The sequence below is a fragment of the Xenopus laevis genome, chromosome 9_10L (genome assembly GCF_017654675.1).
Source record: "Xenopus laevis strain J_2021 chromosome 9_10L, Xenopus_laevis_v10.1, whole genome shotgun sequence".
Lineage (NCBI taxonomy): Eukaryota > Metazoa > Chordata > Amphibia > Anura > Pipidae > Xenopus > Xenopus laevis.
In genome coordinates, this window is record NC_054387.1 from 121,002,638 (window position 1) to 121,014,693 (window position 12,056).

General features: G+C 41.9%; 1 protein-coding gene across 1 annotated transcript in view; it reads left to right on the plus strand.

The window, feature by feature from the left end:
• The first annotated feature begins 252 nt into the window (after positions 1–252).
• hs3st6.L (heparan sulfate-glucosamine 3-sulfotransferase 6 L homeolog) overlaps positions 253–12,056 on the plus strand; it is a 47,184-nt gene continuing 35,380 nt past the window's right edge. The window contains exon 1 of the mRNA XM_018236598.2: positions 253–1,639. Coding sequence (XP_018092087.1) covers positions 525–1,639 — 1,115 coding nt within the window. The 5' untranslated portion in view covers positions 253–524. The remainder of the gene's footprint in view (positions 1,640–12,056) is intronic.

Consider the following 12,056-nt stretch of genomic DNA (forward strand, 5'->3'; position numbering starts at 1 on the left):
GGCAAACAATAAATACTTTGTTTAAAGGGTAAGGCATTTTTCAGTAGCAGTATGCACAAAATGTCTTAAATAGATTGATAATGGGTTGAGTGCAGAGGACTCTTGTATTTGTGCTGGTTGGTGCTGTTATTATGTTATAACTGCGCAAGAAGAAGCAAAGCAACAACAGACCCTGAGCCTAAACCCCCGATGCAGGACCCCCCCCCCTCCAGCCCAGTAGGAGGGGCCGTCCCATGTCACTGGCGACCCGTCCCCTGACACTCCCCCAGCACAAACCACGCTGGATGTCAGACATGAAGCTGCACCAGAGACGCTTCACTCCGGGACTGGCTCTAATCCATCCCTCAGCCGGAGGCATCTCAGGACAATATGCGGCTCACAGGGAGCCAGTGACACTTTGGGCTGATCCCCACATGAGAACAAGCTGCTGACTTGTACCCCTGCACGTTACTGGGCTCAGCTGAGTTTGAATAGAGCCGAAGTGCAATGAATGCCCCCTTCCACCTTGGTCCCCGACCCCACTCATGGGATGTGGCATCTTAACGCTTCGGATTGGCTCTGGGCACCTGGGAGCACTGAGGGCTCAGCCCAAAGTCTCCCTCCTACTGACTATGCTCTTCCTATTCACCTATTTCTTCTACTGCCTCACCGGCTCCTGTTGTGACTCTCAAGCGGGTATTGGCTCTTTGCGCTCCCGGTATCCTGTGGGGTCGGCGGGGTCGGGTCCCATGGGGACTGCAGTTCTTGTAGCGCAGGACCCTCTGCGTTCAGACCTGAAGCCTAGGAACTCTCTGCTCTTGGATTCCATCCTTAGGGATTCTTTGCGTTCTGACTCTGCTCTTGGGAACTTTCAAGGCTCTGACTCTGCACTGAAGGATTCTCTGCGCTCTGGTTCTGCGTCAAGGGATTCTCTGCGCTCTGGTTCTGCGTCAAGGGATTCTGACAGCTCAGTCTCTGCACTTAGAGACCCTTTACATTCAGAATTTGTATTGAAGGACTCTCTGCGCTCTGGTTTTTCGCCAAGGGACTCTCCTGCTCTTTGGAGCTCTCTCAGTTCTGGATCTAGTCTAATGGACAGATTGCGCCCCAGTATTTCCCAAAACCACTTCGGACCTGCTAAGGAAAACACAGTGGAACCTGTTTCTGACCCAAAGGACTCTTTGCACTGGCAGGAAAGCTCCAAGGACCCCCTGAGCTCTGGCTTTGACCTGAAGGGCTCTCAACTGTCAGACTCTCAACTGCCAGACTCTCAACTGTCAGACTCTCTGCGCTCTGACTCGCATATAAGGGACCCCTTGCGCTCTGCCCCAGTAGGAAGGACACACATATTGGGCGCTGAGTATTCCCAGCAACCCGACTCATCAGATTCACTAGAGAGTCAGAATAAAGACATAACGAGTCACAGAAGGGCACAGAATGGGACCTCTCCAAACCCCTTCCCTGCTCCCAGTACCGGTGCGATCTCCATCCACAACAGTTTTGGCACTAAAAGGTTCCCCCAGGCTATCATAGTGGGGGTGAAGAAAGGGGGGACCCGAGCCCTGCTGGAGTTCCTGAGAGTGCACCCCGATGTCAGGGCATTGGGGGCCGAACCACACTTTTTTGACAGGTGTTATGACAAGGGGCTGGAGTGGTACAGGTAAGGGACACTCCATTTATATGTTATTTTCATCCCCTGTAGGAGCCAACAGCAGGTGCCAGGAAATAATTAATGGTCTGCTCTGGTGTCCAACTCCTGAAGCGTCTCCAACTTATCTAATGCTGAACTGCCCATTATCTCCTGTCTGGAGTGCATGTATTCATTGTATTTACTGATAGACATTATTATGTTGGCCAAAGAGCTCACTCCCAAAGTTCTTTCTACCTTCATTATCTCTCTATTATCTCTCTGTTGTTAGACCATATTTTGTGTCAGTGGCATCTATCTATCTATCTATCTATCTATCTATCTATCTATCTATCTATCTATCTATCTATCTATCTATCTATCTATCTATCTATCTATCATCTATCTATCTATCTATCTATCTATCTATCTATCTATCTATCTATCATCTATCTGTCTGTCTGTCTGTCTGTCTGTCTATCTATCTATCATCTGTCTGTCTGTCCGTCCGTCCGTCCGTCCGTCCGTCCGTCCGTCCGTCCGTCTGTCCGTCTGTCTGTCTGTCTGTCTGTCTATCTATCTATCTATCTATCTATCTATCTATCTATCTATCTTTCATCTATCTGTCTGTCTATCTCTCTATCTATCTGTCTATCATATATTTATCTATCCATCTATCTGTCATCTATTTAGCGCTATCATCTCCCTCTTTCCATCTTAAATTCTGTGTATTTCTCTACCAGATACCTACCTTATCTCTCCATCTTTCTGTGGGACGAGCTGCACAGCTCTATACACTTTACATTGGTTTTTCAGAGTTCCCTCTGACAAACTCACCCTGTTCACCCTTTCATCTAACATAATTCAGGGTGAATCATCAACTGTTCTTGAAGTTACAAAAAATATCAGTGATACTTTCAAACATTATTACATCCAGCTGCCATGCTCTATCAAAATCTATCTATCTACTATCTATCTATCTATCTATCTATCTATCTATCTATCTATCTATCTATCATCTATCTATCTATCTATCTATCTATCTATCTATCTATCTATCTATCTATCTATCTATCATCGATCTATCTATCTATCTATCTATCTATCTATCTATCATCTATCTATCTATCTATCTATCTATCTATCTATCTATCTATCTATCATCTATCTATCTATCTATCTATCTATCTATCTATCATCTATCTATCTATCTATCTATCTATCTATCTATCTATCATCTATCTATCTATCTATCTATCTATCTATCTATCTATCTATTATCTATCTATCTATCTATCTATCATCTCTCTCTCTCTTTCTTTCTCTCTTTATTTCTTTCTTTCTCTATCGATCCATCTATCTATGAAATATCTCTTTATGCCCATCTTTCCGTCAGTCTTATCTGCATACCATCTATCTGCCTGTCCATCTATCTGCTTATGTCTCTATCATCTGTCTATCTGTCATCTCTTTGTCTGTCTATCAATTTCAGTAGATATTATGTTTACAGGAAACTGTTATTTCCAATGACAGGAAATCTTTATGTGTATGGAGTGAACTGTAATTCTACTTTTTAAAGTCCATAGTACCTAGCGTTGCATGGGGAGGTTCCACTGTATATGGAATGGGATGTGGGAGCTACCATATTATCAGTGGTGTAACTAGATATTACTGGGCCACAGCAAATTATTTTTCAGGTCCCCAAAATGTCTATAGGTTGACCTGTTTTACCAGTGTTTATTGAAATTGTATATGAATTAGGGCCTCATGGGGCCCCAATACTTCCCGGGCCCCCCTGCAGCCGTAGGGTCTGCCTCCTCTGTAGTTACACCCCTGCGTATTGCTATTATTAGAAATGCATCTAGTAGTTCTAGTTGATTAAGAGCCAATCGCTAATTCCAATTACTCAAATTCATTGATTTGAAGAGTTAGGTACTTTTGTTTGTCCTGCCTCAGCTGAGCTTTCTTATGACTAAATTAGAGAGATCAGTGAACAACAATATTGGCTATTTTTTGATGCCATGGAAGTATTTTGGGATTTCTTTATCAAATTACATGGCAAACAGCATGACCACTAATATACATGTAGTTTGTGTGTTCCCTGATCATTCCAACAGAAGTGTTGATATTAAAGGGGAAATATACCCAAAAAGTGTAAATGTAATTGCTACTGAAAGCAGTTTCTCTCTATCTGTTTATATTTTCTGCACTGCTGCTTCTCACTTCTGAAATAAGATGGCAACAATACAACTGATTGAAATACCTGGGAAGAAGCATGTAAGGCTGAAGTTACTGCTTTACATTTAGCATTAGGTACTGGAGTCAGAGTGTAGGCAAAGTGTGTCTGCTCCAAGGTGCAAAATATAAATGTAGATGTTTTCTGCTCTTCCACTGCTAATTTCCCACAATGCAGCTCACCGGTTGCTAGGGTCAGGTTACAGTTACAGTCTTTGTCAGATCAATTTAAAAGATGACCTAGGATAATGGTATTCCTAAAGGTGGCCATACACATAGAGATCCGCTCATTTGGCAAAATTCCCACCTATTGTGGGCCATAGGACCCAACGATCCGATCATAATGAAAGTACGGGCAGTTGGATTGCGGGACCGCATCAACGAATAAAGCGGTCCGCGTCGGAGGGCCCCGCGTATGGGTCTGTCGGCAGCTTTTATTGGCCCCTGTATGGTAACTTTAAAGTAGGGACCAAAGGGAAAGGAGAATTAAAGCCTAATAATTTTGCTAGAAATTCTGTGTTTATATAAGGAATTTACTGTATCAGCCCCAAGGTTCCTCAGTCCTATAACAATAATAACCCAGGCCTTAAGCAGCTCCAAATCTTGTTAGACCATCTTTTGTGTGTCAACGGCACTGCACATGCTCAGTGTGCTCTGGGCTGCTGCTGAGAAGCTAAGCTTAAAGTGGCTGTAGACGTAACAATTACGATCTTTCTTGGAAAAGATCTTTCCAAGAAAGATCGTTCGTTTCAATACACAAGAGTAGAGCTGAATCGTCAGATATACAAGTAGATATACGGGAAGAAACAATAGAATTCTACCTGTATCTGACGATTCAGCACTAACAATCAGGCCCGGACTGGCAATCTGTGGATTCTGGCAAATGCCAGAGGGGCTGCTATAAGGTCCCATAGAAAGTCAGTATTTAGTGGGCTGGTGGGGGCTGTTTGGGCCTCTATGTGAGCTGATTGGGCGTCTGTGTACCTGAAATGCCAGGGCCTATTTTAATTCTCAGTCTGGACCTGCTAACAATGGCTGATGTTTGGGTCCCTTCAAAGGCACCCGATCAAAATTTTCCGTCCAGCCCGATCGACGAGCTGACCGATATCCAGGTCTTCTGCCGATATCGGTCGGCTCTTTTTCCACCATACACGCAACGAATATTGGACGAAAATTAGTTTTGTACGATATTATCGTGCGTCTATGGCCACCTTTAGGGTTTGGTGGAAATTTTTAAATCATTAGCAGAAAGTAAAGGTTCCATTTGTCATAGAAGCTTACGCTAGGTTAGGGTTAATCAATGATTCAACATGCACTGGTTTTTGATCTGCCATGTAATGTGACTCTGAATTCATGAAAGCCTTCTATCATGAATGTTATATTGTATATATGCAGTATATTGTAAGTTGGTTCCTAAGCTCAGGTAAGTACCAGCAGCCCAGAGCATGTGCAGGGAAGAAAAGAAAATAGGGAGCTACTGGGGTTGCCACCTGGCTGATATTTAACTAGTCTGGCAGCAGACATGTGCCTACGGCCCTTTGGCCCCCCAGTTGTACCCTACCCCCAATGCCAGCCCTGTTCCTAGACAATAACTCTGTGACTGAGCATTTCCCAGATGTAGCTGTGCCCTTGTTCCACTCGGAAAGTCACACATAGGCCCTATTGTTCTTATAATTAACCATTATAATGTTCCCCTTTAAACTACGAGCCATGTATACGGCAAAAAAAAAACCTCTTAACAGCCGCAAGAATGATAATGAACTTTCTGCTAGGGCTATTTTCCATGCCCGCTCCCAAAGAAAGAACCGTCCCCTTGAAGATGCCATGCTGCTAAATTTCATTCGGATCTGACTTGCCGGCAGCTGTTCTGTATTGAAGGGAAAATCTGGGATTTAAAGTGTCTGCAGAATCAAACGTTTCCCCGAGTATTGTAATAATTAATGGCGTTTGATGTTCTGTGTGTTCCTGCCAAGAGTCTTTATAAGCCAAAAAATCCCCCAAAAAACTTCTGGACAAATAGCAGAAACAAGTGTGAGTGGTTATTTGTACAAGAGGAAGCGTTTTATTCGGCGCGGGCAGTTTTATATACAGCAGAAACGTCATTGTATTTGATCTCGTTCTGTCTGGGACGCAGAATAGTCCTTTTTCTGCCCAAGTGTTTATTGGTTACAATGTAAAGGGAAAAGAGATGTTTATTGTGCTGTAGCGCTAATTGCAAAGGGTGTTTTTCCATCACTGGTGTGCAACCTGCTTCCCTGCAGCTGTGGTTGGACTACAATTCCCAGTATGCCCTGGGGTGAAAGTTATAATGCATGAGTAATAAAGTTCCCTGTATAACTCAGCCTGCAGCCTTGTGCCTTTATATGGTCACAGAACCCCTCAGTGACTTCTAATATCCTTATCATTTACAGTAGGGGGTACATTATCCCTTATAATACATGAGTGATACTCAGAGTTCCCTGTATAACTCAGCCTGCAGTCTTGTGCCTTTATATGGTCACAGAACCCCTCAGTGACTTCTAATATCCTTATCATTTACAGTAGGGGGTACATTATCCCTTATAATACACGAGTGATACTCAGAGTTCCCTGTATAACTCAGCCTGCAGCCTTGTGCCTTTATATGGTCACAGAACCCCTCAGTGACTTCTAATATCCTTATCATTTACAGTAGGGGGTACATTATCCCTTATAATACATGAGTGATACTCAGAGTTCCCTGTATAACTCAGGGCCTTGTGCCTTTATATCGTCACAGAACCCCTAAGTGACTTCTAATATCCTTATCATTTACAGAAGAGGGTTCATTATAAATCGGTTTTCTATGAACATATGTAGCATCACTAGTGGCCACAAATAGATGCCAGACAGTGGCAAGCAGTATGGCAAGACAAACTCGCATTACATTCTGCATATACAATGTCTTCATAATTTTCTGTATGAATATAAAAAAAAGGGTAAATACTGTTATTCTATATATGGTACTCGGAATACTCACACTGGAATATACAGTTGGTAGGGGTGGGGCATCACAGAGTGTGGACTGAAAGGGTTAATAATTATGAGGCCTCGGGGCAAGTGCAGTAAGAATGTTCCCAGGTATGATGAGGAGACGATAAAAATGATTTACTAGAAGAAAAGCCATTGAATAGAATAGTCGGTCGCTGTCCCATAACTGTAGAATTATGATTTAATTGGCTGATATAGTACATCATGATTTCAGTGGCGCTGCTTTACATTAGTACTAGTACAGTACAAGTCTATAAGCAAAGCCAACGGCACATCCCTAAACAGGATCTATGCCTGGGACTTCCCAGCTGAGAGTCACTCAGAGGTTGTATCTCAACAAGAGCAGGTAACAGTCGCCAATACGTTTCTCCCTAAGTAAAAAACACATTTCAACATACCCTCATTTACTAAAAAAGCAGCAAATACACTTCTGTGCAGTAACCCACGGCAACTGATCACTGATCTGCTTTCATAATTCTGACTGCACAAAACTGAGCAGAAGTTACAGATGGTTGGTTTATTAAGAAGCCCCCAAAATGTAGCCCTGACATTCATGATCCCACCCTGTTACGCCTAATCATGCTGCAATCATGCTGAAACTCCACTTGCAACCCACCCAAGCCCCCACAAGCCTCGCCCCTTTCATGATATAGACTTATATACTGACATACAAAGATAGATGGATAGATAGACAGACAGACAGACAGACAAGATAGATAGATAGATAGATAGATAGATAGATAGATAGATAGATAGATAGATAGATAGATAGATAGAGAAATATATAGAAATATAGATACCTAGACAGACAGACAGACAGACAGATACATAGATAAATAGATAGATATTAAATTGATGCTAGATAGAGAATAGATGGATAGACAGACAGACAGACAGACAGAAACAGGCCAGGACTGGCAATCTGTGGGTTCTGGCAAATGCCAGAGGGGCTGCTGTAAGTTGCCATAGACAGGCACTATTTATAGGGCTTGTGAGGTGTTGTTTGGGCCTCTGTGTAGCTGAAATGCCAGGGCCTATTTTGAATCTCAGTCCAGACCTGGACAGAAAGATATATATATAATACACAAAAGCAATGAATATCTTGTAAATTATATCCTTATAAACGGTGAGTTCTGATGTCATCAGTTATAAACGGTGAGTAGTGATGTCATTTCTATCACATGACTCACTGAAACTTGTGTATTATAATAAATAAAGTACCCCCAGTTGCAAAATATGAGGATATTAGAAGTTACCTTCGGCCTCGTGTTTTTATATGGTCATGAAACTCCTTGGTAACTTATAATATCCTTATAATTTACAATAGGTAGTGCTTTATTCACTATATATATAGTGAATAAAGTACCCCCTCTTGTAAAATATAAGGATATTATAAGACACCGAGGAGTTTCATGACCATATAAAAACACGAAGCCAAAGGACGAGTATTTTTATACAGGTCATGGACCTCCGAGCTAACTTCTAAAATCCGCATATTTTGCAACTGGGGGTACTTTATTTATTATAATACACACGTTTCAGTGAGTCATGTGACAGAAAGGACATCAGAACTCACCGTTTATAACTGATGACATCAGAACTCACCGTTTATAAGGATATAATTTACAGGGTATTCATGGCTTTTGTGTATTATATATATATATATATATATATATATATATATATATATATATATATATATATATATATATATATATATATATATATATATATATATAAGAGCAAAAAAAAGCCAGCACAGCTCGTTTAAAAAAGTCTTGTTGCCTGGGTGCTAACAGCAAAATAGTAATGTATATCTGGAAACAGGCGAGCACACACAGGTCTTAATTGAAAAACAAAAGGTGTTTATTAAACAAAAACTGACGTTTCGGCGTTGAGAAAGGCTAGAGTGCTAGCCGAAACGTCAGTTTTTTGTTTAATAAACACCTTTTGTTTTTCAATAAGACCTGTGTGTGCTCGCCTGTTTCCAGATATATATATATATATATATATATATGCCTATAGATACCTAGATAGACAAACAGACATACAGACCGATACATAGATAAATTGATTGATAGATAGATAGATAGACAGACAGACAGACAGACAGACAGACATACAGACAGATACATAGAAAAATAGATAGATAATAGATTGATGCTAAATAGATGCAATGAGAGGTATGTGTGTTATGTTAGGTGTCCCATGTATTTCTGTTAGAGCAGGGCCCGGGCGTGGGAGGGTGCCCTTTACAAGTCAAGGAATCTGATAGGGTCGACCCCTGACCTAAACTCTGGGCAGTTGTTATTTTGGAAGTTGCTTTCTAATAGAGCTAACAAGAGGGTCGTGTCCTGTGTAACACAAGCCTCTATTCCACTCACACGTTTATGGCAGCATGGTGTCTTCCCTGACACCCCATCCATCCGCTTTCTCTCTTCCCACTCATCCCACATGCCCGGCCTGTAAATTCCCACTTCATAGGGGCTGAGTTATTGCTGTAACTAGATGCACAGAACCTGCTACTGTGACGTCACTCATCTGCTCACACAATCTCTGCTACACTGCTTATTGTGATTGTTTAAAGGGACATGCACAATGCAGCAGAAGCCAGCTGATTAAGGGACTGACCTGGGAAGAAGCACGCAATGCTGGTTGTGCTACATTGTTTCAAGATGTAGTTTACATCCCCTTTAAAGGGGTGGTTCACCTTTAAGTTAACTTTTAGTACATTATCGAATGCTATAGCAACTTTTCATTTGGCCTTCATTTTTTCTTTTTCATAGTTTTTAAATCATTTGCCTTCTTCTTCTGACTCTTTCCAGCTTGCAAATGGGAGTCATTGACCCTATCTAAAAAAGAAATGCTCTGTAAGGCTACACATTTATTGTTCTTGCTACTCGTTATTACTCATCTTTCTATTAGGGCCTCTCCTATTCATATCAGGGGGTCGTACCTTTTAAGGCCCCACAGATATGCAGAAAAAGAAAGCAATGTAATGTAACTGTGGGATAATGTGTATAGTAATGGTAGATGGGGTCGTAGCAAGGGGCTGCAATTGAGGCATAGTGTGTATAGTAAGACATGGTGGTGTAAGAAAGGTGTTGCATCCTATTCAATTCCTGTTAAAGGATAAGTAAACCTTGGAAATAATTGAATGTAAAATGAATGAGGGGGCTATTCTAAGCACTTTTGCAATATAAATTCATTATTTATTTATTTTTAATTCCAAGATATTAAGGGATACATGTACTGTTAATATGAATACATTTTGTTACAACAGCACCACCTGCTGGTCATTTTCCCACCAGTCTGACCACCAAGTAGTCAAGGAAATTGTCAGGAGAAAGAAAGAGGCTGCTCTGATGTTCTTCTGCTTAGGAAAGATTTGAGAAAGGTTTCTATTTTATTTCCTAAGTAGAAGAACATCAGAGCAGCCTCTTTCTTTCTCCTGACAACTTCCTTGACTACTTGGTGTTCAGACTGGTCAGAAAATGGTCAGCAGGTGGCGCTGTTGTAACAAAGTTCATTCATATTAACAGCACATGTATCCTTTAATATCTTGGAATTAAAACAAAATAAATAATGACTGTACATTGCAAAAGTGCTTAGAATAGCACCCTTATTAATTTTACATTCACTTATTTTTAAGGTTTACTTATTCTTTAAACTATTCCCACACCCAGTGGCGGATTATTGGCTGGTGGTCCTCTGAGGGGTCCTCCCCAGACACACCTGGCTCCTCCCCCACCCAAGCCCCACACCGACAAAGGGATTTCAGGGACCTCATAGTCAATCGAAATCCCATTGGCCTCTTTCATTGACTGATACATGTGAGCTAACAGAAATCATTAGCCTGATAGGACTGTAGCTCATTAATAACCTTGCTTATGGAACAATAATATGTTTAGGGAACAAAGGCGCAGAATTGGGACAGATACACATAGTTTCATGCTCTCCCGCATTCTGCAATGAAAAGAAATGCCAAGACATGGGAGATGCAGCGTTGCATGTTATCATTAGGGGGCTAATTATCTCCCAGAGAATAAAAACAACCCCATTAGACAAATCTAGGCTTTTGTCTCCCTATAATGATAGATACATTCCCTAAATCTGCCTAATTAACACTGATTTACAAGCTGATCCTTATTAGCACTAAGTGGTGTCAGAAGGAGGAGCAGCGGGAATATCCAATTTTTAGGGGGGCAGCCCATGTCGCTCAGGGAGAGAGAGTTTGACATGCCGTGATTAATTAGTGGATGGGACTCTGCTCTCATCGTTACTGTCAGTCGTTAAACCTGCCAATAATCCTTGCGAGTTGGATGTGAGATGCTGCCAGGCCTCGCTCAGCCTTGTCAATAGGCTTCTACTTATTGACTACTGTAATGAAAGCGCACGGGGGTCGCTCCGGTTATGTTAGCCCCCCTCGACAGCGCCGGCCTATATGATAAGTGACAAAGTAGATTGTTAGCTTCAAGGGCTGATGTGATTAATATTAAAATCTCTGCAAAGAGCTGCATAATACAGGCCTCATTTATTTACAGTAGGGCAAAGTTCTGTAATGGGTGCAGAATATCACCCATCGTGATGCAATTTAATAGTGACCCCTCTTTTGTGCAGATGCCCTTTGCACCCATGTGCCAGTTTCGTGTTTACAAGCTCAAGGGGTCGAGCAAAGTGCTCTTTGGGGGCCAGGAAGCCCTGTACTTAAAGGGAAAGTTCACCTGTACATAATCTTTACTTATTCTAAGCAGTTTGCTCATGGTTTCTAAATTCTTAGCATTCCTATTCTGTCGCTTTTTGGGGCTGCAACTGAAGATGGCATCATTGACACAGTAAAGCAGAGTGACTGTAAGGCTTCAGTTTTATTGTTAGGGGAGAGAGCAGGCGATGGTAGAGGGGATTGGGGTGAATTGGAGGAAGATCAGGGACAGGCTAGGGACAGGAAGTAGGAGATTACAAGTTTACCAGCAAGTACAATGACAGTATTTTTGCAATACTGGCCAATACCTTAATGGCTAGACTGGTGAAATATTGGTAACCTACGCCAAGTAGCAAATTGTGTTGTGATACTTTTGCCAATTCCTGGGCTAATTATTTGTTGACCTGTGTTCACGCTGTGTTCCTCCAGAGCCCGGCCAAACCGACTGGGCACCCAAGGCGCCCGAGCAGTGCCCTTCCTCAATGTACCCTCCTTCATGTACAC